This window comes from Neodiprion fabricii, chromosome 4, assembly GCF_021155785.1.
Source record: "Neodiprion fabricii isolate iyNeoFabr1 chromosome 4, iyNeoFabr1.1, whole genome shotgun sequence".
NCBI classification, from domain to species: domain Eukaryota; kingdom Metazoa; phylum Arthropoda; class Insecta; order Hymenoptera; family Diprionidae; genus Neodiprion; species Neodiprion fabricii.
The window spans coordinates 15,048,732-15,076,632 of NC_060242.1; the positions used below are offsets into that span (position 1 = coordinate 15,048,732).

At 37.9% G+C, this 27,901-nt stretch overlaps 2 protein-coding genes across 4 annotated transcripts; one reads left to right on the forward strand and one right to left on the reverse strand.

The window, feature by feature from the left end:
- The first annotated feature begins 96 nt into the window (after positions 1 to 96).
- LOC124179664 (facilitated trehalose transporter Tret1-like) lies at positions 97 to 21,833 on the forward strand. Of its 3 annotated transcripts, XM_046564316.1 has the most exons (9): positions 8,252 to 8,678; positions 9,649 to 10,156; positions 18,370 to 18,499; positions 18,602 to 18,737; positions 19,070 to 19,523; positions 19,734 to 19,983; positions 20,063 to 20,272; positions 20,383 to 20,575; positions 20,681 to 21,833. In XM_046564316.1, the coding sequence occupies exons 2-9, from the start codon at positions 10,137 to 10,139 to the stop codon at positions 20,923 to 20,925; spliced, it is 1,638 nt and encodes a 545-aa protein (XP_046420272.1). In that variant the 5' UTR covers positions 8,252 to 8,678; positions 9,649 to 10,136; the 3' UTR covers positions 20,926 to 21,833. The 3 variants fall into 3 exon arrangements, with proteins under 3 accessions (XP_046420273.1, XP_046420271.1, XP_046420272.1); XM_046564317.1 differs by lacking the exons at positions 8,252 to 8,678; positions 9,649 to 10,156 and adding an exon at positions 97 to 214; XM_046564315.1 differs by lacking the exons at positions 8,252 to 8,678; positions 9,649 to 10,156 and adding an exon at positions 1,876 to 2,149.
- LOC124179655 (Hermansky-Pudlak syndrome 3 protein) lies at positions 21,599 to 27,860 on the reverse strand. Its single transcript, XM_046564280.1, has 3 exons — positions 24,066 to 27,860; positions 23,787 to 23,904; positions 21,599 to 23,684 (listed from the first exon to the last, which is right to left on the reverse strand). The coding sequence occupies exons 1-3, from the start codon at positions 27,303 to 27,305 to the stop codon at positions 23,503 to 23,505; spliced, it is 3,540 nt and encodes a 1,179-aa protein (XP_046420236.1). The 5' UTR covers positions 27,306 to 27,860; the 3' UTR covers positions 21,599 to 23,502.
- Between the last annotated feature and the right edge of the window lie 41 nt (positions 27,861 to 27,901).

Here is a 27,901-nt window from a genome sequence, read left to right on the forward strand (position 1 = left end):
AAGACTATAATTTACGTTAGGTATATATGCGATACACACCTATATACATAATGGTGGGGCGATTAAGTGTATCAGGGAAAAATTTCACGTTCTCGTGTCAGTTCATAACCGCGAGAGTGTGCTCTAGCAGTCGAATGTCATGACCCTACCGCAACATCATCCCTAATTGTGACGGTCCTGATATTAAACTACGCGGGGCGATGAGGACCGAGAGGTAATTTTTCACCATTTCTTTTCTTCTCGCGCTTTACTCCTTCGCTTCAATTCCCAATTATTACGTATAATTCGTACCTGATATCTAGTTGACGTCTATTTTATAGCGCAGATTAAGATTATGTAGATCTTTAACGGCCCACTTCACCTTCGCATATCGTTCTTACATGGAAAATATTGTGTACCGCGTGAAAAATAAAAAATAAAAATTGAAATAAAAAATGCGTTTGGGGAACAAGAAAAAAAGAAAAGAATTACCGGAAATTGTGCAATTGTTGTGTATAGTCGCGTGATATCCGTACTTCCAAAATATCTATATCGAAACTTTACCCGCTGTTATCAAAGAAACAATCGCAAAAGACATCACGAATTCAACGAGAGCGATTGAAAATTGAAATTACGTCAATAATTATAATTAGAGCTGGTTACACGATCCTGCGGTTGACGTGAAATTGTCCTTTTTGTCCAATTGTCACTATAGCTGATTATTCAATTCTGACAGGGCTATAACGCAAACTGGTAGAGATATCGCGTATAAAAAGCTGAAATACGTTCGCACCCTGGGCTTAATTAATTATACGGTGTCACGCGCGGGGTCAAATGGATTCGGCAAATTCTAGGCCAGACATACAAGAGATGCCGATAGTATACTCTGCTTCACTGTCGCATATTCATCTTTTCATGCCAAACGAAGAAAAACGGCATTATAATATTATAATTATATACAATAGCTAGTTACGCTGTATTTACGAAGGTACGGAGTACAGGCATACCCATATATCTCGATATACATTAATACACCTGCCTCTGAAAAGAATCACAACGACGCGCAAAACTGATAATTATAAGCTTGCAGGTAGAAATCATGAATATTATTACGGTATATTATATCTACGTGAATTGCGCGATAGCAAAATTTCGGAATGACAGGCGAGGATGCGGGGTAGAGAGGAAGTAAGAAAACGGCTTGATTAAAAAATCGCGAGATAAGAGCGAGGAACGGAAGTGGTGTAACTCTTCGAGCAGAGGTTTCTCTTCGCGCGAGAATTCGCGTACAAGATATTATGTTTTAATATAAGTCAGTCACGAATCTTCGTACACGCGTGTGTATTATTTGATTTTTTAAATATTACAACGTAGAATTTGGTTTCCTCAATTATAAAAAGATCGCAAACAATTTGTATACACAACTTTACGATACAATGATACAAGCATATATTAGCGTATGTATACCCGTAACCTTATATTACAGAAACAGGCAGGCATGTCATGCCCCTGGCTTCCGTATGTCTTTGGGTATATAATTTATACGGACTTGATGTACTACGCTACATATAGATATAACTACCGCGTAGAAGTGGCGATAAATTTTTTCTAAAAATAGGCAAAACCTAATCCACACATGAGTAATTATACGTACATTTTACACCTTGTACCCGTACATGTATCTTTAAACTATTTAAACTAAAGCAAACAGAATATTTTTGCAATATAAATATAAAACAGTGTCAACACGCGACAGGCAGATCCATTGTTTACGTACCTACGTATTATAATTATGTACATAATATTATACGATATATACATAGGTCGGATATATATATATCTGCGTGTTATTAAGTATGAGCAAAAATTCCATCAGTACCCATTATTTAAAATCGGAGTGTCGTCGACTTCGGGTCGCAAAGATAGCCGCGTTATCGCCTGTAAAAATTTCGCGGAATTCGCAGACTCACGTTCTGTATTGCTCGCATTATACGAACTGTCAGTCATACGATACAAGTATAATTATTTATTCGAATGCGATCTACAACGATTTCTATCGTCAACGGTGTGGCTGAAAAATCGTACATGGTGCAGAAGCGTACAATAAGAGATTTGACAGAAGGTGTCGCCGGACGGAGGAAATGAAATTTTTAAACGGCTGCCCTGCGGAGTAAGTTGACAAAAAGAGAAACTCTTTCGAATTTCCATTATTGACTAACATTTATTCTTCGTTTCCCGTAAACTACGGTAAATTGGGTAAATTTTATGATTTAATTTAAGAAATGGGAATATATTATCGATAAAATGTGTAACGAACGATATTTTGTCACTCTGTACACACGGCTGACTGATTCATGTAAAATATACTGATACAGATGTGTATATACATGTGCACATACATATACATATACACTCGACTCTCAATTCATTGCTCACATGCTGTCTTATCGTTCGGTACATAATCACGAGTTGGAAACGTATTATGACATGTACAAAAGGCGTATAATACTAATCGAGATTTCAACAACATTATAGAATCAATTCTGTAAGTTTCCGAAATATTCGTTGATATCTTTGTTGTAAGAAGAAATGCATTCACCGAAGGTTTCGAAAATTTTTAACTATTCATCAATAATTAATTAAACAAAAAACACAGATACCTATATATAAATAATAAATACGTTTCGCCACTGCGCATGAGTGAATTTTACGTTTAATCACTTATTTATTCGTTGATAACGCTCAGCAGCTGGTCGCTAGCTACGTCAATATACCGTTCGCCAAATTTCATATCCCGTGCATTGTTTGACAAATAAATAATATAAGCTACGACTGAGTTCCGATGTCTACAGGGTACACGGATGTGTGAAAACAATCGCCGTATAGGTGTACGCAGTTTTCTTTTTTTTTTTCGTACATTTCATATTTTAACCTTCATATCGCGATAACGATCCGGTGCCTTATAAAGCCGCATCGCATTATTTCACGTAAGATTTACGATGATATTGAATTGTACGGAGAGCCCGCGTGCCGTTTCATCATCCAGTGGTATCGCAATGGCGCGGGTCAAGTGCCTCGTTGAACCTTATAAACGTTCGCAAATTGTGACGGCATGGCGTACCGAACATCTTTACGGCCCTGTCTCGCGATCCCCTCACAGACAACCGATCGTCATACGTACGTAATAAACGTGCATAATATACAACAATCAAGGGTATAACCTGGTCGCTGAAAAAACGGCGTCGTTTTAAATCACCCACGCGATAAAAACCGCACAAATCGGCATATTTGATCTTGTAATACAGCCGACGAAGGCGACAAGCGTATATCGTCGAAACAACGTGGAAAAAAACGTAGATAATTGGATAATTTCAACGTGTCAACCTGATCTTACGCGAACAACTTGGCAATGAGATATTTCCAACCGATACGACTGATCGCATTGTGCTATACGAACTATAATATTGCCGGATTCGCGATCTTCAGATAATTATTAAACACATACTCATATGTGATTCCGCGTATCGTGTTATAATATTATTTTATTAATCAATGTAGACCTGCGTCAACGCCGTTTGTACAGCACACCCATCCCAAGCAGCCCACAGCTAATGAATCATTGTCTAATTAACTATCGCCCAAAGTGGCCGTATATACGACAGGTAAACATCGTATATATTGTATCTATGTATGCGTATGTGTGCCGATCGCCTTATTATATCAATTTATATTTTTATCACAACAGTCGAACAAGCAGCTGTTTCGCGCCATATGTATATAATACACGTAACATAACGTAACGCGAAAGCCATTCGAGCGGTATGAATTATACTTGGCCAAACATGCCTAATTGAAATAAAATCAAGAAAGACGGAGCCATCGGAATAATGTGGACACGAATTACTTGGGAGAGACCCCGTACTGTGATATAATTAATTATACGGATATAGGCTGTCGAAAATAAATGAGTAAAGAACGTTACAAATACTTGTGTTGTTTACTTTTGATAAAATTGTACCTACACTTATCGAAACTGGAGTTTACGTTTCATAGATTTTTCACAATCGCTGCATTCAAATCTTTTTACTGTTCATGTATAATTTTTTCTTGGCCTTGCACGCGCATCCAGGACAAATTTTGGGGAAGGGGAGAGGGGCGGAGGGGAGAGGGGTGGCGGGGAGAGGGGTGGAGGGGGCAAAGATAAAATTACATGATAAATTTTATAAATACGAAAAAAAAAACGTATATTTATTACTGTAAAAAATACTGCAAATCATGACTGTATATTAAACTTTCATACTTTCAGACTTTAAACCTTTAATCAAGGTTTGCCTTGATAAAACTTATTGCTGCATATTTTGTCAACAACTAATACGTGAAACAAATTAGTACTAATAGCTTTGACCCGAAAAAATTTTTTCAAATCGCTCCGACCCGATATTCTTTTAGCAAAAACTACTGTGAAAAGTAGAAGTTATTTTGGCGGTTGATATGTAAATGACATTTATGTAACACAAAGATATTTTTTTTGTTCAAATTTGAAAAGTACTGTGGATCAGTTTGTTTTAATGGTTGGGAGTTGAAAGGAAAATTCGGAAGTAGCAAACAAAAATCTTCATGAAGGTTTGTATGCTCGAGAAGCAAAAGGTAAAGTGGAAACAATCGGCTTTTAAAACCATATAAATTGGTGAAGGTTCAAAGTTTCTCGGATGCTTGTTTTTTCTAAAAACCGCTGTGTAATCACACGCCCCAGTTGTCGGTACTCTTTAATTAACCTTTGTGAGATTACTAAAAATCGCTAATTTACAACAAATTATTGCGATTTCGAAATCCCTTCACAACGTTTGAAACTTTAAGATTTTTATTGATTTCACGAATGTATTTCAAAGTAATGTAAATTGAACTGTGGACAATTTCATAGAATAAATTTTAAAGGCTCGTTTTCATGGAGCAGTATATTGCAAGCAATGTTGTTTTATACTCACAATCGATTAATTAATTACTTGAAGGAAAAATCGATTAAAATTATAATTATAATATTGATGTGACCATATGTGAGATAGTTATAAAAAGGCCTTAGGGGGAAAAGTAGAGTGAAAATGCTTCTTGCAAATATCAGAATGATATTTTATGGATAAGTAAGTACTATTAAAATACTAAGATCCTGAAAGTATCAGAGCTCAATATCAATTGGGTATGGAGAAAAAAATAAAATAATAAAAATTATTAAGTGACTAGACCGATTTATTTGAAAAATAATTATATTATTTTAGACAGACATTTATATATATGGGTCATTCCATGTCAATTCAACGACGTTGCGACGGTAACCCTCTTAGATTTTTATGATTTTTTAATATGTTATTATACATATAGAAAGAAGTCCTCAGCTAAATTTTTAGCTCTTTATCTCTTCCCATTCCGGAGTTGTCGATTTTTGAAGAAATTAACGAAAAAAATTCATGTTTCTGACAACAATTGAAATAACCTAATTAAATACACAAATTTTTAAGTATATTTTGATGCTCTTTCTGAAAAAAAATACAAAAATTGAAAAAAAAATTTTATTCATGCTTTCTTGGCCATTTTTAATCGAAAAATTGGATTTTTAATTGTTTTTCTGAAAATAAATCAAAATTACTGAAAAAAATTCGTTTTTAAATTATTTTCACTAGAAGTTATTGAAAGCCCATCTTATATTATGGCTCAAAGATTTTGTTTTTTAACGTAGAATTTGGTAAATTTTTTTGGATAAAATCAGAAGTGTCCCATTGAACGAAAATCCAATTTTTCGATTAAAAATGGCCAAGAAAGCATGAATAAAATTTTTTTTTCAATTTTTGTATTTTTTTTCAGAAAGAGCATCAAAATATACTTAAAAATTTGTGTATTTAATTAGGTTATTTCAATTGTTGTCAGAAACATGAATTTTTTTCGTTATTTTCTTCAAAAATCGACAACTCCGGAATGGGAAGAGATAAAGAGCTAAAAATTTAGCTGAGGACTTCTTTCTATATGTATAAAAATATATTAAAAAATCATAAAAATCTAAGAGGGTCACCGTCGCAACGTCGTTGAATTGACATGGAATGACCCATATATATATAAACAGGGTGATATTGACAACGTCAAGAATCTTTGTAGACACAATGGACAGATTTTGAGCTTCTTAAATTCATGATAAGAACAATTATTTTCTCTCAAATTTTTGTTCCTTACTGTGATACTTTTCGGGCATAAAGACGAATAAACTAAAAATCTGTCCATTGTATCTGTGAAAGCTCTTGACTCTCTCAATATCACATTAAATTTTCAATCAAATCGGTCAGGTCAATCCTGAAAACAAAATTATTTTGTACTTTTTGTATTTTTTTTTTTTTTTTTTCTCACATCCAATAAGCTTACGTCTGATACTTTTAGGTCTCATAATACTTTAATTACGCCTTGCGGATTCCCGAAATCTCGGAGGGAAAAAGTTCGGATTCGAAACGGGTTTGTATCGAATCGGGTTTTTTTACCGATACCGGAATGGTCGGGAAAGTTGAAATCTTCGGGAAACTCGGGACTTTCTGACAACCCGGAATCTTCGTAAAACCCAATATCTTCGGGAAAACAGAAATTGTCGAGAAACCCGAAACGCGGATAACCTAACTCATCTAATATTGGACATGTAATATTGGACAAATGCTAAATACTAATAGTGAATAGTATATATCTAAGTGACATCAATATTTTCAGTTAAAAGTCATCTTTCATCGGGAGATACTGGCATCCCGGAAATTTCGATAAAACTGATGTTTTCGTGAATCCCGACATTTTCACGAATCCAGAAGTTTTCGAGACCCCGACCCGATACTTATAGATTTTTCCAGCCTCGACCCGATCTGAAGAATCCTGATACCCTCAAAACCCTGATTGTAACAGTAAACACATGGAAATTCATTCCGCGACAGCAAACTTTTCTCCCTAGTTAATTACGTTGGCAATGAACTACGATCGGAGAATTGCATTTTTATCTTGTTTGTCCCTCTATGGCCGTTAATTTATTGGTGTGCAATATTCTTAGGTAATGTTAGATCAGTGAAAAAATATTTGTCGCGGTATTGGTTCATCAAAATAAGTCTCAAGATTTGAACACCTGATTTGTCTCAAAGCCGAAGAAAAGTAATTACACATATACGAGCTCTGCTCCCCCCCGGCCATGGATTCGCGCCTGGTCCTGGGTATTACCTTTCTTATTCATCGGATCACCTACATTTGTTCACTGCCTATATATAGCAGCAATCACTTAACGAACGTCAATTTTTTTCGTTGCGTGTGCCAAACATTCTCCACGAATCAAAATACTCGCATGAGGAATACAAAAAGACAGTAATTCAGCAAAGTAAAACGTACAAATAGACTCCAAGATAGACCGTCTACAATATGTACATTATCCGTAATTAACGGATTTTACGGATAGGTACTATACGTATTTTAGACGGTCACTCGGACATTATCTGTACGCGTGTTCTATCTGGGTTCTTACGACATTTCTTTAACCGCATGAAACTCGACGGTCAATTATAACTGGGGAAATCACATTATTTGCACGTATACCAATGCACGAATCAGTTCGGAAATATCGTATCGTATCGATGTGTCCGGAGCTGCGAATGTTCCAGAAACACTATCCGGCTATCGCAGGATGATATGCTTTGTGCTTGTACAAGTATAGGTGCGCAAGTGAGGATTTCTGAAATAACGAAAGAGTACAACAACTTTAGAGACACGGTTTTCTACACCTTCCGTATTCCGAATATGTACACGTATATCTCGCAAAGACGCTGCGGCAGGAAGACAAGAAAACAGACCTATAATATCATCGCGACGTAAGGAAATGTAATTTACACTTACAAGTCAGTCCGATCGTAAGTAAGCACAGCCCATTGCCAAAAAACACGTACGATTGTCGGAGGCAAGAGATAAAGACATTTAAACACGATATAATAATCATTTCCAGTTGGTATTGTTCCCGATGTTGTTCCGGGTAATTACCAATTAAGAAAATCGTGTATCTGATAATTGATTCGATCTAGTATCGAGCGATCGGTACGTCGTGTATCTAATACGCGAGATCGGCGTGCAATTAGCGTGAAAATTAAACGGATTGGCGAGCGATAATGTCGACCGGCGTCATCGGCGGAATTATGGGGCGGCCGGTAGCCAATGTCTGATGTATGATGACTGTGAGGAGTACTGCAGCCGGCGCATGCCGTTCCGGGGTTGGCTCATTGTCAGATCTCCTGAATTAAGAGCCGGTCCGTCGATGGTCCGTAGCTGCGAAACTCCAGAGGTCTGATCAGTCGCGGTTGTTTGGCCGTGCGGTCCGGCAGTCAGTCGGTAAGTCAGTCAGCCACCACTGGAGAGGGTCACACGCATACATCCACTCGCGGTCTAACGCTCTACCTACGCATCCTCATCCCGACCGAATAACACGCTCGTGTCCATTGTCCTTTGCACTCCCGTACGTCCTAAGCTTCCTCTTCCGTCTTCGTATACTTCTCCTAGTGCTTCGTGACTTTCGAACTCGTCGTCGTCTGCACGAGTATTCGACAATTTAACGCGACCCACTGACTTTTGGTGGAACAAGCGAGGAACGATCGAAGGAAGGATTAGAAGGGAAAAAACCCCGGCGACGCCTGAGCGGAGGGGTGAAAGTAAGTACGGTATTATTGTATGATGTACATAAGCGTGTGTGTATATAAATTGAGGATTGTACGAGCGACGGCGAATGAAATTACAATTACTTGCTACACGTGATAAATCGTATACTGTATATCGTAGCCTGGCTTCTTCTCTCACTCTATGTTTTATACGGCAGGTTGCTTTACGGCACGATAACGACGCGCGAAAATTTTACGAGTATTCAATAACGCGTATTCGAATCGAGACGTTTTTAAATAGTTTTATCTGTTCGACAATCGAGAGAGAGAAATACAGCACCGAGAACCTGGAACGCGTTGTATCATGCGTTGATAACAAGAGAAACGTGCACATCGCGCGTAATCTGAGAAAAATATAAATTTTGCTAAGTCTCCGTGTAGCGTGTCAATAACGCCATCGTCAATCTCTGGTTGCCCGAGATAAGAAAATAAATCATATGTGTCATATCGTGCTCTCCTATCTCTCGATAGTGTATAACGCAAATTTCACTTCACGGACATAGACACGGCACGCCTGTCGTATATACGCCAGCAAGGATATGTACTCATGCATTACATTATGCGGAACCTGCACACCCGACCGCGGCCTTAGCAACTTACAACAAAGGCAAAATACAAAGTAGCTCGGCTCTGCAAATGATTGCTGCTGTACACCCGGTATGTCGTATTACGTACAACAGCATTGGCTTACGCGAGACTTGAACTCGCTTATCGTCAGACGTTTTGTATCTCGAGCCTTGGACGGTGTCTAGTGTTTTAGAAATATGCACGTGACTTGTGTCGCGCGAAATTAAAGTCATCCTGCACGTAAGAAGTAATAAATGTAAAAAATATATACTGGAACAACAATTTTTTTCCCTCGTTACACTATACGATTTATCATTGTTATTACAGTATTGTTGCGTTTGAAAAAAAACGTTCGATGTTTCTTCACCCACAGATTTGATCTCTTCTTACGTTTCAGGAGGTAATATGAAAACGAGGTTTTCACCGCACCGGAACGGAAGGAGTTGACGAGAAACAAATTTTTAGAACACAGTCACACACGCACATACACACACACGCATTCGACTTTTTTACTATACGTACAGATGAGTGAATTTTAATTCGAAGACATATATCCACACACCGCAGCGACCGGAGACCAATCAAGGTTAACCATAAAAAGAAGAGACGCGAGAAGAAGAGCGAGAAAAAAAAAAAGGAAAAAGATACGAAAAGCCGAAACTAAATTTAACAGAGCGTGAAGTGTGACATACGCATGCATATGCATGTGTCTACATAATTCGTAAATAAACAGAAGAGGCAACAAGGCGAAAACTCCCAACTAGTACTACACTACCACCACCACCACTACTACTATTACTACTACTACCACTACTACTACTACTACTACTCTACTACTATTACTACTACTACCACTACTACTACTACTACACTCCAGCTAAGAACATGGATCCGTACTCGCTGAGGTGAGTTGCACGTGTAATTTACCCACACATACAGTAGGAATCGGCCGTCCTCGAACGCCAGCGGCAACATTGTTCAGTAATTCTAATCCATCCGAGGATTGTATGACGATGATACGAAAATCATGGGAATGCAAACCACGCGCGGCACGTGTTCTCCTTTACGTCGAGAAAGAGAAAGAGCCGGTATCAACTGTTGCACAGCGTGGGGCGGCATTGCTGTCATCGTTTCAATCCGCGATCAGAATTCCCCGCAAAGTCAACGGAAACTTTTACAATCGTTGACGACTGGCACGAGATGACGGCTTTGCGGGCGCGTTCTTTTTCTTCCACGTAATATACGTTCACTCAACGTTTACCGCTAGTGGAGAGAAATAAAAAATAAAATCATTCAAAACGTGTGGTAAAAATCAGAAGAAAACGAAAAAAAAAAAAAAAGAATAAAGGAAAATAAATAAAAGAACGATACTCATTGTCAGCTGGTAAAATTGCTCAAAGCAATTTTGAAAACGTGTGCGTTTGTAATGCGTAAGAACCTGCGGAAGCGTGAATGTATTTCGATTGATACGTTTGACCGACAGATATGGGGGGCAAAAAAAGAGAGAGACGGAGGGAACCCGACCCGATAAAAAGTGTAGCCTCTTTTTCTTCCCACCAACTCATTGTAGGTATATATCTATAAGTAACGGAAGGTATATAGTATACACGTAGCGAAATGTAGGTATTCGTGCGAGTCGTAGGAATGATTTGCAAATCTGACTTTCTACAGTCGGGTTTGTTACATATGTTATACATTACAATCCGCTGCTCCTGATATTTTCACCCCGAGTAAAAAAGGGATTAAATGAGTCGACAAATAGAGAAAGAGAGAGCGTGAAGGCGGAATGATTAAGTAATACATATAGTAAAATATGTTATCTAACCAGACATTATTTGCAAATAAAATCCTTGATATACGCCGCGGCGATTGATATATGTGTCACGTACATATTGGTTATCTGTAAATATACTTGTTGCGGTGTATTAAGGCCAGGGCAAATGGAAACAGAAAAGGTTAGAGAAGGAACACTACTGAAAATGTTTATGTGTCAAATCATATCACGTTTTCAAAGAATTCAGCGTGTAATTTATTAAATGATTTATTTTGTAAATCCGATAAGATATATAAGAAATAACGTAATAAATTACGAAAGCACGAATCATCAGATATACTAGATAAATTTTGATCCAGTATATCTGATGATTCGGGCTTTCATAATTAGTTATGCGATTTCTTATACATTTTATAGAATGTTCCAAACAAACCGTGTAATAAATTACACGCCGAATTCTTTCAAAACATTATACGACTTGACACATGAACATTTTCAGTAGGGAAGACACCGCACTGTCGATCGTAGAGAACCGTTGCGTCGTTCCAAAAATAATTGAAAAAAAAAAAAAAAAACAATCAACGGCATGTAATCTCGTCGTAAAGTTGGGATATAAGGGAAAGGAAGAATCGATTCCACGTGATAATACATGTTCGTCACGGCGGAAGGACGAAAGGTTGGGTATTCTTTGGGAGGGGATATGCAATGATCGATCGCGCGCGAAGAATACAGCTGATCGTGAGCTGCTACACGTGCGCGTGGCTTTTGCCGCTAACGCCGTAAAGTCTGACAGAGGCGAGTGCAACGCTCCTCGACCTCCCCCCCACTCCCCGACTTGGACACACATGCATGTCCCAATGCATTATGCATGTCGCATGCTACTGCAGGTGAGTGCATAGGTGTAACCGAGAAGGAGGAGGAGGAGGAGGAAAGAGGAGCTTAGGTACATACACTTTAACCGTATATTATAACTACTTCTGACGCTCCCCGTTTCAGTGAGTCTTATATACCGTGTAGGATGTAAAGTATGATAAACGCGTTGCGAGTATAAATCAGACCGTTTTTTACATAGCTATTATTGCTTCCTATTTGTTATTTATTTATTTTTATTTATTTTTTTTTTTTTTTTTGTCATTTGCATTTGTCAAATGATTGATTATGTAAATTTTCCTCGATAACATTATTGGATATGTTTCCGATATGGATCGGAAACCGCGGGGCGGAAGGGGGGTGGGGGGGGGGGAATCGCGTAAAACAACGGAAAATTATTTCAAATCATTTTCCTCGTTACCATTTGTAGCTAATATACGTAAACGTTACGCGGCGATGTCTATATGAGCATGAAGTGACGCGGCGTCTAGAGTTACACAAGCATAGCGGGAGATGAGACAGGAAAACGGAGAGAAAATACAAGGTCACCACAATACACAAGAGCCGTACGACTGTATTTACACGTCGATAGGAATGCGCTATCGATCCTTCGACAACAATCATCGGACGCTATCGATTCTTAAGCCACGGTGTTGCTCGTATCTTGTTACCTACCTCCAATGCTGCCGTTCCGTTTAAACCCAGACGATATATGTATAACGATGTAGATTGGGGCGGGGGGGGGGGGGGGGGGGGGTATCGAGCTATTATTATACTCGCAACAACTTTTCTGGGATAGGATACGATAATTAATATTCCGTACGTAAGAGAGTCGAGCGAACTTTTGGTCAGTTGGTTTTTTCTTCACATACATTAAGCATTTCACACCAAACCGACCTACGTCTTACCCTACCATCGGCGATTTTTTTATATATTTAAATATCGTGTGTAGTGTGCAAAAAAAAAACTATATACATATATATATATATATATATATATATATATATATATATACACGCACGCACGCACGCACATATATAATGTTTCGAAGAGACAGGTTAAAATATTTTTACCGAGACTTGTTTATGCTGCAAAAAAAAGACTTGCACGCATTGCATATATGTACCATATTACGTGATTGCGCGATTTCAATATAGGTATTCAATGCGAATAAATTCAGCTGCAACGCTTAATTAACGAATTACCGACTTCTCTTGCGTCGCGTACAAATCGAATCAGGTCTTGTTGTTGTCGTTAACCAACTGGTCATTTACAGCTTATACGTACAACACGCGTCTGTTTGCCATATAGGTATAAGGATTATTCTGCAAGATTCGCACCTCTCTGAAATTTGTTTTACGTACATTATAAATACGTAGTATGTCGAATATTATTACCTGGATACGTACCTGGTAGCAGTAGGCCTAGGCAAAATTAATTATCGACGGTGTAAGATCCGTGCGGGAATAATTATACACAAAGCTCCTGTTGTTCGACACGTCGGCGTTTGGCCAAACTACGTAATCGCGAATGAGAATTGAAAAAAAAAAACGATAAAAACGATAAAATGTCATCAAACGAAAGAGAAGATAAACACAACGATGGAAGAATTCACTCGTCAAGTGCAAAAGGATGAAAAAATATTCAAAGCTAAACTATCGGGATTTTTCGTACACATATTTTGTAACTCTTTCCTTAGCCATCGATGCCGCGAATAAACGAAAAAAAAAGAAGTAAAACAAACACAAGTATAACGACACAGCGCAGTGAAACTTTGGACTTACTTCCTTGATTCACGTGCCAAGTTTGTAGTCTCGCAATGCTGGATGGTTCAAGGGCTCAGAGTTCTATTGATGTATTACATACACCTACGATGTAGATACCCGAGAAGCGAAATGTTGTCGACAATGGCAAAGTATTTTTTTCAACAACATACTCGAGGAGCCTCCTTCGGCCTTCTTTTCGTTCGCGGTATGTATCTCACTGCAGGATATGACTTGCACCTATCCTTTCGTATTATACCTACTTCTCAGAAGTTAGATTTCCAGTTACTGAATACGAAATTGCGAATTCGTAGGCACATAAATTAAGTCGTCCCGAACAGCTGACGATAATAGTGACTATTTTTTTTATATCCCTAAGCTGAACGAATATATCGTTTACATATACGCTCCCAACAATCAGTCGTTATTGAAAATATCCAGTTGCGAACAGGCTGAACTTATCGCTGTGACATTTATTTATTGCACATCTTATATTCAGATGCAGGTATTATTCCACTTAACGATGTATGCTGAAAACTTTTGCTGCCGCGTATTTACGCGTACGTGCTTTGAGAATTATGTTGACCGGAAAAAATGACGAACCGATTAAAATATCTTAATTTCTCCGTCTAGTTTTCTTTGCGCTTCAAATTGTTTCGCATAGAATTGTGAACAGCGTTCGTAGCAGTTGAAAAATAAAATTAATACAATCGTGATAAAAAGAGCCGACATCTTCGCGTGTTAATTCTATATTTGACACTAAAGGCTTAGATTGCTTGTCGGAAAAGGTAACACGGTTTAATTGACACCAATTGGATCTAGTTGTTATATGTTGTCTGATTAACAAGGGTCTTCGAGTCAAATACATAAGGCATATGTAAGATATTGAATCAATGATTGATTGTGTATAAAAAGAAATGCAATACGTCTTCATAGGCATCGTCTTTAGACAAGCTAGAGATCACATCATATCTGCTATATAAACTACAGTTTGGATCGTTACAGTAATATATTTCCAACACGTGCGCGCATAATCGCACATGTAATATAACCTATTTAATTATTTTTTATCCGCACAGTCCGATTCGCGTCTTCGTCGTCACATAAATTTCACTCGTCATCATACACATAAGTATATAATGCCTACTCTATTCCTTCGTTGTTATTATTATTTCAAGGTTTCTGGCCATGTTTTCTTAATTCCGACGCCGTAATGGGTGACAATCGTAATGGGAAGAACTTTAATAATAATCATGGTAATAATAATAATAATAATAATAACCGTAATAAACCGACGTCGCTTGAAATCAGTTTTAATTGTTATTAATTCTGGAAGTTGCGGTGTGTAACGGCGGACGAAGAGCTCGTAGTATTTAGCGAAAATAACACGCGTTACCATATAGGCAGATCTTGCAACGTATACGCCTATTTATTACCATTATTACATATTCTCTACTTAGCTATTCTGCAGCAGTTGAAAAATAGGGATTATTATTCTCGCTACAATGGGGAAAATATACTCGAGAGAGTTCGTGGAATGTGATTGCTCACAATTCGGTTTACACTTAGTGCGGTAAGACTTGATCTAATGGCAGGCGAAAAGCGGTGAGAAAATAAAGGGGAATGAAAAAATGTACAATCTTGAACCGTTGTATAGAAATGAGCAAATACAATAGGAAACACGATCGACGCTGTACATCATAATCTGATACTCGAGCACGCCGACGTAAAAAGGAGACGTGTATCCATCCTATAAGCTTCAGATTTGGCAACTAATAATTATTCCTGTACGGCTGAATATGTATAAACATAATGTCTAATTGTATATACGCAGTAAACATTGTCTGGGCTTGATACACGTACATACAGGCAGAATTCTGTTATCAACGCAATACAACCGTATTTGATGTGCTCTCTTTCAAATCTGGATATTTAAACCATCCCCAAATGCTGGTTCTCTTATCTTTACGTTGATCAGCTGCTAAGATTTTATCAGTTTATTATAGGGCAATGCTGTACTGCACGGTGCAATAATCCTCTACAACTCCTCTACTAATTCCGATCTACCTTCCTTAAATCCCTTATTGTTAGTCTCGACACTTCGCGATTATCATGTCTGACAATATCTGTGTCATTTGTTCTCGGTGAAAAATAACACATGCAATCGTACACCTCGAATGGCGCCGTAATTTACACAAATTTCTGCGCACATTCGTTCCTCCGCTTCCTTACCCCTTAGATATAAAAAGAAACTCTCCACTTGTCTACCAAATCGTTTAACTGGCCCATAAAGATATGATATCTTACTAATTGACTTGCAACGACAACGAATTGCTTCAATTTTGACGCAATTTTTCAATACCACATGCAACAGATAGGTGAATATTGTGTTTCGCGTCACGGTTAATCACAGCTGACCGCTGTTGTTTTTTATCGCAGCACAAGGCAGCGCGTGTTGGCTGTAATTGAAACTCTGCAGCGCTTTTTCCGCAGGCCTCGGCGTTGAAGAATTGTTCTTCATTTCCTCTTCGCGTAAAATGAAAGGAATTCCACAATATAGTGTTTCAAACGATACGCGAGTCTTGGTTGCATGAATCGGAATTTCCGAATAAATTTCTAATCGAAGGATCATTTTATCGATACGAGCCTCGTGCAGAGTTTTAGTATTAGTATTACTTGCTATAATTTCGAAATACCATGCGCTCGACATTAATATTCAATCGACGATTGTGCAATACTCGTGGTTTACGTTACATTTGTAGACAAGTGCCATTGAAATTGCAGTGGCGTAACGCGTCGCGGTCGCAAACGTCGCGCAATCGACGACCACAACCTCGTGATCGCGTCCTCCGCGATTCGGATGGGGAAAAAAGAAGAAAAATATGCAACGTCTATTACCATGCGAAACAACGGGGAAACGATCTTGTTTTCGGCAATCCGGATTATCAGCGAGCTCTATGTTTTCCGGGCGAAGAGTAAGAAAACGTCGCGGTACTACTGCCAGAAGAGCGTATGATTCTTGTTTTTTTTTCATTGACAAAAAAAAAAAGAAAAGAAAAACAAATTTTATAGCCGAAAGGGCGTATATACTTTTTTTTCAATATTTAGCTTGAAAGTAAGTCTACGGAACCACTGGCGATAAAAAAAAAAATTATACACCCTTTTGGCATTAGCACCGCGACATACCACCGTTAGGAGTGTGTCCAATTCTTATTTCTCGCTTGTTCGTCAATGTTTTAACAAACGCCATCGACGCCTGCACCAAATCGGCCAGTTACCTCATAGTGTCTGTTAATGCTTTATACACAAGTCTTCACGGTGATACAGAGATGATCCCGAATTGTACTCGCGAATGTTTATGTATATATGTACGTAGAAAAACGAAAGAGAAACCGGCGACAAAAGCTTGGAACTATTCTACGAAACGTATAACATATTTCTGCAATTAGTAAGTTCTTTGTTTTCGCGAACAAGATGAACCCAATTACTACGAATAGAATCTTATTGTTTGATCCGTTCTATTTTCACGCTGTTCGCGTGCCGGTTCCAACTAACAATAATACGCGACAGCGGCGCTGCTCTGTATCACATTGATTTTCATTATCTGAGTAGCCTGGGTTACATAAATTCGTCCTTCGCCGTTTGCAAAGACTCACTTCAATTGATACGACTCCTGCGATCAGACAACCACTCTGGTCGCTTTACCTACGTACATACCATGTACTTACGTATGCATACACACGCTGAATGCATCAATCGAGTTAGAATACCAACATGTATACCTAGGGTATTTATGTGTATGTATTTACGTATTGTGAAACCATTAAAACGATTCGCATATTTTCGAGAGCTGCGCGTGAAAAACTCGATTACCCTGTAATTACAGAATTATGAAAGTTGCTGTACTAGCACGTGGGAAAATTATACCTTCATTCCTACTGTTGTGATACGCGTTTATTCCGAACCGACACAAGGGCTGATGTTCAAGGTTTCATTGGCTCTTTGGAGCAGGCGCGAATAAATTGGAAATACGATTGAATCGACATGCTCACGTGCTGAGCTGAACCGTCCGAGAATCGGGCAATAACCTAAAGTGCGACAGCAAAAACAGTTGAGGGCTGATTGACAAGGTTGAAGTAAGTAACGTTAACGTCACGAAACATCAGGAGGAATCTCATTATTTGGCCATTTTGGAGTGACATTCAAGAAGTTGGCTTTTGAAAAATATGGGTATGTTTGATTCAGTATGGTTTGCTAAATCTCAGACAATTCTAATGGTGCGAAGTAACGATTTTTTTTTTGAACTTGCAACGTTACAGTAACGTTACTAACTTCAACCACATGCTGAGTACGGGTATTGATTTGAAGACGTTCGAAACTTCGAGTTGTAAACTGCTAATTTTTAAACTTTGCACAATTATTTAAATAGATCATCACCAACGATAAGCGAACGATTTAATTATTTGACGGAATTCAATGCAATGTATTTAGGGGTCGAACAATAAATAAAGAATGCAACTATATATTTATTAATGTGAATTAGTTTCTATCCCACCTACATTTATGTTCCCTACTCTGTACTTACATGCATTGTACGTAACAGAAATAGAGATAAACAATCAATTTTAACGAATTGATGCATAACATTTAGAAAATTATAACCAATTGGTCCGCTTTCGTGTGAATGTAAAGATGTCATTTGTTTTTGCAGTGTTGAGAAGGAGGCGTCGAAAAATATCGAGGAAAATGAACGAGAATGTTTTAAAGATGCAATTGTCTCCTCGCGAAGTCTCAATAAGGGGTTCAGAGAACCACCTTCCATCAAGGCTGCATTGCCACAGGTATGATACGTATATGAATAAAACTTTTTGGAACAAAAAAATAAATTGTCATGCGTTACTTGTTTCTTTCATTTTATAATCATTAAAAATCCCACTACTTAGTTTGCAGCCTGCGTGATGGCAACGTCGTTTCACGTCGCTGTCGGGATAGCCATGGCATATTCTGCAGTTTTAGTTCCACAGCTCGAGAAGAATCAAGAAGACCTTCCCACTACAAAAACCGAAACCTCATGGATGGGTATGGTTTTATATTTAAACAATGCGAAGGCGATGCCAATATGCCTTGTATACAATGTATGTTACAAATAGGAATTGAATTATTACCAGGGGATTGAAATATTAATTACCTCTTATCATCTATATAATTGCTCAGGAACGAAAATACTTATCAATTAATTACGCATAAAAGATTAGATTTCTATCTCATCGCTCCCCAACGGAAACTGCCAATTTAATGTTTGACACAGTTACCGATGTTATCTCACTGTATCACACCACTTTTACCTTGAGAAATGATTCGAGGTGTTTTGTATGTAATATTGAAAGTACTCAACTAATTATTTGTTACAGCCAGCATTGTCGTGCTGAGTGTGCCAATTGGTGCACTGATTGGCGGATTCTTCACTGAAGCTATCGGCAGTCTGAAAACAATTCAGCTTGCTGCAATCCCCAGCACCATTGGTTGGATAATGATTGCGCTAGCTACCAATGTTCCAATGATATTGGTAGGTCGAGTCTTAACCGGATCGGCTTCTGCTATGGGAACGGCTCCAGCTATGGTTTACATCACTGAAGTTGCTGGACCGGAATTCAGGGGATCTCTGCTTGCAGCTGGACCAGGTCTGGCTTCCTTCGGAATGGTCCTATCTTATATTAAGGGTGCATACCTGGACTGGCGCGTTATTGCTTGGATCAGCATTATTTATGCTGCCATACCATTGGTATTATTAATATTTTTACCAGAATCTCCTATGTGGCTTATCGCGAAAGGAAGGCCCGATGCAGCCAAGAAATCCCTCGAATGGTAAGAAAATTCGAACAAGAGTATTGAAAATTGTTCCTTTTCGCTTAGCTATCCAAGTTTTATAATTCTTATAAAGTCTAGCTTTTCTTGCCACTCCAAAATAGTGATCCAATTATAGTTCAGAATCCTCATGCAACAAATACTGAAAGATAGCATAGTATTCGTGCATGCAGCAAAAATATGGATTTTGAATTTTTCCTTCCGTTCCAGGATATACAGATTTGCACCAAAAGTAGGCAAAGTCACGGCAGCTGAGGATATGTACAATACAATTTTGAAAGAACATGAAATTAGACTAAGCGAACAACGAAGGAGCAAGCATGAGGGTACAAGTGCTAAGTTACGCTCCTTCCTCAAACCAACCGGTTGGAAACCAATGTTCATTTTGATACTGCTCTTCCTATTCCAACAGTATTCCGGGATCTATATCACTTTGTTCTATGCGGTTACATGGTTTGAGGTTAATATTTACGTTTCATCTGAAACAAGTCTTATCATGAAGCAACATATTTTTAAAAGTATTGCTTTAACGTTTTCAGGAAGCTGAGGTAAATGTAGATCCATACAAAGCGTCGATCTGGGTTGGCTTGACCCGACTCGTTTGTTCGGTAGGTAACACTTATTTATTGAGACGATTTAAGAGAAGGATGCTATGTATAACATCGTCTGTCGGCATGGCAATTTTTATGCTGATATCCGGCTATTATACGTATTCTATGAAGATTCAGAAGGTTAACTTAGGAGACTGGGTGAGTTATCATTGGTACACAGTTTTTAGCCTTGAGCACCTCACAGCCGGTCAACTAGAATCGGCTCTTTGTGTAAGCGATAACATTGTCGACTACATGTATTCTTTCAGATACCAGTTGCGTGTTTACTGTTTTACGTTGCCACATCCATGATCGGGATGTTGACGATACCATGGACCATGACGGCGGAGCTGTTTCCAACGGACATCCGAGGTTTAGCTAATTCTATTATTTATTCGATAGGAAATGTTCTAATGTTTGCGGCAGTCCAATCTTACAGAGGTCTCACCGATTTGTTTGGAGGTAGGCATAGGGTCCACATACTTGTAAAATGAGATTTCAAGAGGTAGACTGAAACTGTAAATGTGATATTATTTTCCCAGCAATTAACAACTCTCCTTCTTTCAGGATCACATGGTGTCCAATGGTTCTTTTCTGCAGTCTCACTGGGCACAGCAGTCTTTGTTTATATTATGCTCCCAGAGACTCATGGCAAAAAATTATCAGACATTGAAGAATACTTTGAAAATAACTTTGTGGCAATCGGTTCACAATCGAAAGTAAAGAAGCGAAATGTTCACAAGATCACCAAGCAAGATGCAAATGCAGCCGTGTCTGAACCTCTCAATCCAAAGTCAAAAGAGATGGTATAATGTGTATTATAAATTCGACTGTAGGATATGGTCGAGTAGAGTATGTTTAGAAAATTTATACAAGTGACTCGTATAACAATAATATCAGCGATGACACCATGAACTTCATTGGACAACTATTCAGCTGAGAATGTTTGAAATCACGTTTACGAATCTTACGTATTAATTTAAATTGTTACTTTGTAGATTTTGGTTTTATACTCAAACTAAGATACTTCGTGTAATCTGGCAGATTAACTGTATTGTACGATAGGTCTTACCTCAGATACATATAATTGTATGATAGAATGTTTGTACTTAGCGGCGAGAGAATGACAAAGAATTTGTTGACCGTATATCCATTTTGATATTAGTGAAAAACAATTTAGATCAAGATTTCTTCGAATCAACATTTCTACATATTCGCATACCGTTGCAATAACAAAGCTAGGAGTTAGACAAGATTTTGTAAACACATTCCAGACAAATTCAAACAAATGCAATTAGCGTTGTAAGATGCTAACCATACATATATATGTATAAATATTTATAGCGTATAGATAGAAGTAATTGACAAACTATTCATTGACTAGAAATTCACATTCGTCTTTTCAGTGAACACTACGCTTGTTATTCATCATTTACTTTTAACTTATAATTTATAACATCTTCGAACATATTTTTGAACATGAACCCGTTGTGACCTCTTTGCTGTAGAAGTGTTACTCGATTTTCTAGTAGCTGCAGGTCAAAGATGTACTAAGTAAATATGGAGAATGGTGCCTTCACTACACGTATCTCAAATCTATTTATTATGTTGAAATGCGAAAGCAACACTAGTTGTTACATAGTTGAAAATTACGCGAATCCGTTGTGTTAAAAAAATTAATTATTGTAAATTGAATTAAAATAAATGTGATATACATGTATTAACGTCTGTGTAGTTTCACGTCAAAGACTATTTATGCTACTGCTTGGAATATTAAATTTGCCTTCGAGGTAGATGCATGAAATCCAATCCGATGGAAATAACTGCAAATCATTTCCGAGTAAGATTCTGATCGATTTATTACGTGATTGATCATCAAACTGATACTATACAAATGAGGTAAGTATGACAATATACATGCACCACGGCACCGTTAATATAACATTAATAAGTTTAATTTACCGTTCGTTTACAGACACAGCGATACTTTCTAACTTCATTCATTTATTACGTCGTACTAATTCATCGATGTATACGATACGAAATTTGAAATATAATTTATATGAATAGTTTAACAAAGAGAGACAGATCCTAAAGGCACATCAAGACTGCAGTTTACTTTCTAAAGCGTTGTGTAATATCAGATCAGTTATATTGCAATATCTAATTTATGTGATCATTGATTAAGACAAAAATTTGGGATATGGAATTATTAAGTATAATTGGCAAAGTGAATGCTATAGTTCGTAGCAAAGTGGGAACCACAGTTTAAACCGAGAACTTGGACTTTGCCTGTTACAATTAGTGTGACAATTTGTTAAGTATACTTATTATTCTGTAAATCTTTGCCTAAGATACTGTTGAAGAATAACAAAACGCCTTAGAAATTTTTAAACTGTTTTAAAATTTAATCTCTACTTATAATATGTAAAAACACTCAACAGTCCATTATATTTAATATAATATGCATATATATAACTATAATCTTATCATTTAAAATTTCGTTAACATCAGTTATTAATTGATTACTAGTAGCTATCTGATAGTTGGTTCCAAACAGTATCTGAATTTAGCTAAGAAGCCGAATTTAGTCCATTACAGGAACATTTTCCTTGTGAACTTTACAATTTTCACCCATTTAAATTATCAGCTTTGTTGGAATAGATATAAAATATAACGACAGTGAGCGACAATGACAGAATTTCCAAAACCGATAATTGAAAATAAAGCATAATGTGTATTACGTTTAAATAGTGCAGATTCAACTGTAATGAATCGAATCATCAGTCACAGCTTTGTAACAAATTGAGATATTCTATCGTACATTGTTATAAGTATTCTTATTCATTGTTATAAGTACTTTGGCATAAACCGTGTATCTAATATGATTAACCATCAAACAAGTAATATCTTCATTACATTTTTCTGGATCGCCTGGCATCTCATGTGTTATATATTATATAATCTCTATGACTACGAATGACTAGTGTGCAAAAAAAAAAAACAAAGTCATTGACTTTAGAAATTCGAGCAATTAGCTGATAAAACAAAATCAATATCAGATTCTCAACGATAAATTACAGAGCTAATTTATGTAGTTCTCAATCAGTGTTCTCTCACTTTGTTTTCCCGACATAAACAACTTATTTCTTATACTTATAAATTATACAAGGTAAGTCAGCTATGACGAACTTCCGTTTGTACGTATAGAAGTAGGATAGCTCGGAAGAAAAACAAAATTCAATATACTAAATTTGTGTTCCAATATCAACCCAATGCACATACTCTGCACTGTACGGATGAATTTCCAACGAGGACAAAATTCTTTTTTTTAAATTCAGGACAATGTACAAGTAGAGTAAGATTTTCGCAATTTACTACTTACAGTTTTATAGATTTAATGTAGCCAATAATTGATGACCTGTTGCGACAATCAACGATTTTACATGGTCCGCATGACCTGCTCGACGACAAGCATCTGTGTAGCGCTTGTATGCTGCTTCATCCTCCTTTGGTAGAACTCGGCAGAGTTCATCCAAAGGTAAAGTTTGTGCCAAATACGTCAGTGTGTCTGCAGAAATAACAAATGGATGATTGACATGAAGTGAGTATAGGATAGGTATCGAATACTAACTAAATTTTCTTGATTTACGTTTGCTACCAGATACTTTACCTTTCATTATTTGATCAAAAAAGCACTGTTGAGATTCCTGACCCTCGTCCAGCATTGAGATTTCATTTTGCAGCAATTGAATCAAACATTTCCACTCAGTTTCCTTGGTATATTTATCCTGTGGATTGAATGTGATAAGATTGAGATTGAGGAAAAAAGTTAATCACATCTGAGTATTAGAGTGTTATTTTCATTTTCTTTCGCATCAAGAACAGATAAATTTAAATAGAGTTTGAGAAGTGATATCTTTTTTCCATGGTTTTCATAATTTAAGCAAACCTTTGCATACTGTAGTACAGCCTGTGGGTATTCTATCATAAGCATCCGTGTAACTATCTCATTGTCGGTTATGCATAGCGATTTTAATGCAAGATGGCCCTCGATTTCTTGGGTCTCCAAAAATTGCTTTACTTCTCGTATGCATTCGGCAGGTAGGTATCCGCTGGCCAGTAAGGCTTGCAGTTTTGGTACTTCGCTACGAATTGATTTGATTACATCACACGTATTGTTTATTTCTTCATGACGCTGTACTCTTTTACACTCTGTTGAGTAGGGGGGTAATTTATTAAGATATAAAGGCCGTTTATTGGCAAACAGGTACGCTTTTTCTTCATTTTGATTACAATCTGTAATGTTTTCTACTGTTTTGTATACTTTCGACTGTGTCAAGTTGCCCAGATATGATCTCACCAGGATTCGGAAGGCTTCCGCAATTGCAAAATCGTTTGCTGTCTCAGTTATCGAACAGCAAGACCGCTCCAACGATTTATCACCGTAGAAACATTGAAAGTATGTTTCTATAAAGAGCTGCAATGCTGCTGCCGCATCATGACCATCCCTCCCAACTCTGGATGGTAAATACTCTAAAAACACTTGCACAACTTGATGCAACGTTAGAATACCATCATCGATAAGCTGGGTCAGAACCTCGGCGAATATTCGTGTTTTCAGTTGCATCAAAATACCGGAGAACTCCGAGAAGGTTGGCACAGCTCGGCTCCGTTTTTTCAAAGCAGTCGAATCGAACAGAAGGTGCCAATGCTCGAGGACCATCTTCTCAACGAAAACTTCTGATATTGGTGCCAATACTTCCTTGGCCACTTCTTGTTTCTCTGACTGCAGGTACAGCAGCACGGTTGCCAATCTTGCGCAGTCGCTAGATACCTGTTTCGATAAAACATTAATCAATTTGTCAGTCGCGTATTCTCTCAATATCGAACTTCTCAGTATCAAAATTGACAATTCTTCGACACTTTCTGAACTTAACAAGTCTACTACATTGTGAGTTTGGAAAAGGGCATCCGCTTCGGGTCCGCTTCTCATGTTTGCCAAGCTTTCACTCAGATATCTGACCAAACCAGGAGCATTGGCTGTTGATTTCCTTGAAATAATCTCTGCAGTTCTTATCTGGGACATTCTGTAATAAGGAATACTCAATTCCCATTCTGTTTGTAAATCAGAATTGACATAGAAATCCCCCAACAAGGCGCACGACTGGCTGTATAAGCTCTCTATCCTAGAATCCGGGACATCTTGACTAATATTTGACGTATCCGTAATGGATGTTCCAGTGAATCGCTTAACTTCTTTAGACAATCTCAGTATTGTGTGTGCTTCGCCGAGCAGGTGCCTGTACGTAATTGGGCTGGAGTTTTTGTGATGTTTAGCAGTGTTCAAAAAATCCAAGTACAAATTTTCAGAGCTTGGTAAATTCAAAGAGTACAAAGTCCAGGAGTTTTCTGCTCTGGCTAGAAGAACGAGACAACTACTGGTATGCAATAAGTTTTGCATTCCCAAAAATGGGTGCAGGCCAATCAGGCAGACAGGCTCCGATACACTGGGGCATGAGATTTTGTAGTTATCGATGTAGTTTAAACTTCTAGCTATGTGGTGGGACAACCGTAAAGTATAGGACTCGAGTCCAGCTTCGGTGAGCGCGTGAAGGACAGTGTTTTCCAAAGCAATATGACGAACGGGTGCAGTGAATGGATAGGTTGTCAAGCAAGTCGGGTTGGAATCCTCACAGTTTGTTGCCGCAAAGTGGTAGACATATCCCTCTTGAGTGGTACAGATAATACATGTAATACCATGAAGATATTTAAACTTATCGGACCTGAGTATAGACTTCTTTAAGCAGAGACTGTTGCACTCCCTTTTTAGGTACAGAGGTTTTAATTCAAGACAAGTAAATATCTCTGACTCCCCATCATAGTTTGAGTTCTTGGGTTGGTTCGATATTTTTATACGGAGTAAATTTTTCACTGCATAATTTTCTGACCAACCGTCGTCCGGTGATGTTGTTTTTATCACAACGTCCATGTTGCTTGGATTCAATATAAACGGATTCAAGGTGTGTCCAGGACTTGCTCTCTCCAAGCTTATAGACGGTAGATTAACGGTAAATGGAAGTGAATTCGTTTCCACGATGCCCCGTGATGCTAGCCTTTGTAATTCATTGTGTTCGTTGCATACCAATCTTTCCCAATCTATGTACGGGTTGGAAATAATTTTGGATCGTACCTTGTTAGGACCCAGCCTAGAGCGGAGTAATTTATTGTTATTCAAGTTCTGGTCTACATTCACTTTTGTGCTATCCCGAGGGGATAATTTTAATCTAGAATCGCTAGTTACCAGAGAATTCAAATCAAGGCTAACAGCACCGGATTGTTCATGCCCTCTATAAGTAGTTTTGAAATTTAAATTCTCAATTGAACGAGGAGATGAATCCTGTTGTCCGGAACTTGATGTCTTCTCAGTTTTATCCAGTGAAGAAAAATTTGTAGATATCGAAGTTTTGTCAACTGAAGACGAATTCGTTGAGGCAATAGAACTGAGCTGATCTATGTCATCGTACATTGGATTCGTTAGGCGAAAGGCGAGGAAGTGCGTTGAATTCAATATGCAAATGAAATCTTCTGTGATTTCCATTCGAGTAGGAGAAAAACTGAAGCCCAAAGACCAGGGCCTTGCCTCAAAGTCTATAAATTTTAATTTCGAAGTTTGCTGAGTCTCTACCTTAAACTCGTGAAGAATAGCGCTACAGCCAATTGCAACAAGTAGGTTTCCTGTCATCTGACAGCATGCTATAACCGTTGGCTGACCGTTGAGAGGCAATTCTATCATCTCCAGACTATTCATAGGACGGTTTAAGCTCGGTGTTACTCTGCCTGCTATTCTTGCTCGCATGGCATGTCCTTGACTTTCTACTAGTGCCCAATTAACGTAAACTCTTACAAAGTAGCTAGTCGTAAGACCATCTCTTGATATTTTTGATTCCAGAGTTGCGACGTAATCGCCTGTTGTGCAGTGGAGGATTTGACATACCAAATCGACGGTTGGAAATACTGTGAGAAGTTTCAGGTCAGACGTTTTGAGATCATGAACCTCGACACAATGGGTTGGTAATGCCAACAACAATAATTCTCCGTGAAGATTACATGCTACACACGATGCAGTGGGCTCTTCTATTGTGGCCACGTTCTGGCTCAAAAAATTATGCACTGGAATCACACGTACCATTTTTAATTCTGATGTGTTAATTATTCTTGGGAAATGGCTTCAGTTGATTTTGAATTACACTAAGCGTAACTTTTTGTCACAGATAAGACTGAGTAGATGGATTAAAAATTTGCTTTTGGGTGTGACTGAACTCCTTTTTTCGTTGTGGTGCGTCAGGTGTGTTATTAATTACTCGTGAGCACGGCTTGCATGACGTACAGAACTGGGAAGGGCTTAAACATCAATTAAATTGCGATCCGCGTAGTCTGTGTTCGTATTATTTTTTTGTAACTTCACAAAGTTATATTACCAGTTATTTTCTACAAAGGGGAGATTGCAGATCATCACGTTGAACTGAACACATGCCGTGAGAAATGCAGTTTTAAACATACAAATACGGAGATCCGAATTGAAATAATTTTCCATGCTGTTTTCATCGAGCTGTCAAGTGACGGATGGTTCCAAATCGTGACTGAGAACTGAGGCAAATGGGAAGCCGCAGAATTGAGAATCATCTGATGATAAAGAAAAACTACAGCATACGACATTATCGTCAGAGCCGCAATGAGCCGTATTCTACTGGCGCAAATAAATTTGAGCATCCCGCACGTGCTCGT

What these genes read in the sequence shown, in the direction of transcription:
- LOC124179664 (XM_046564315.1), top strand. Translation starts at nt 2,121, where the DNA reads ATGAAATTTTTAAACGGCTGCCCTGCGGA. An exon ending in AACCGAAACCTCATGGATGG is followed by an intron (nt 18,738 to 19,069) that starts GTATGGTTTTAT and finishes TATTTGTTACAG; the next exon opens with CCAGCATTGTCGTGCTGAGT. An exon ending in TCTCACCGATTTGTTTGGAG is followed by an intron (nt 20,576 to 20,680) that starts GTAGGCATAGGG and finishes TCCTTCTTTCAG; the next exon opens with GATCACATGGTGTCCAATGG.
- LOC124179655 (XM_046564280.1), bottom strand. Translation starts at nt 27,305, where the DNA reads ATGGTACGTGTGATTCCAGTGCATAATTTTTTGAGCCAGAACGTGGCC. An exon ending in CTGTACTACAGTATGCAAAG is followed by an intron (nt 23,905 to 24,065) that starts GTTTGCTTAAAT and finishes TTCAATCCACAG; the next exon opens with GATAAATATACCAAGGAAAC. An exon ending in TTTTGATCAAATAATGAAAG is followed by an intron (nt 23,685 to 23,786) that starts GTAAAGTATCTG and finishes TTATTTCTGCAG; the next exon opens with ACACACTGACGTATTTGGCA.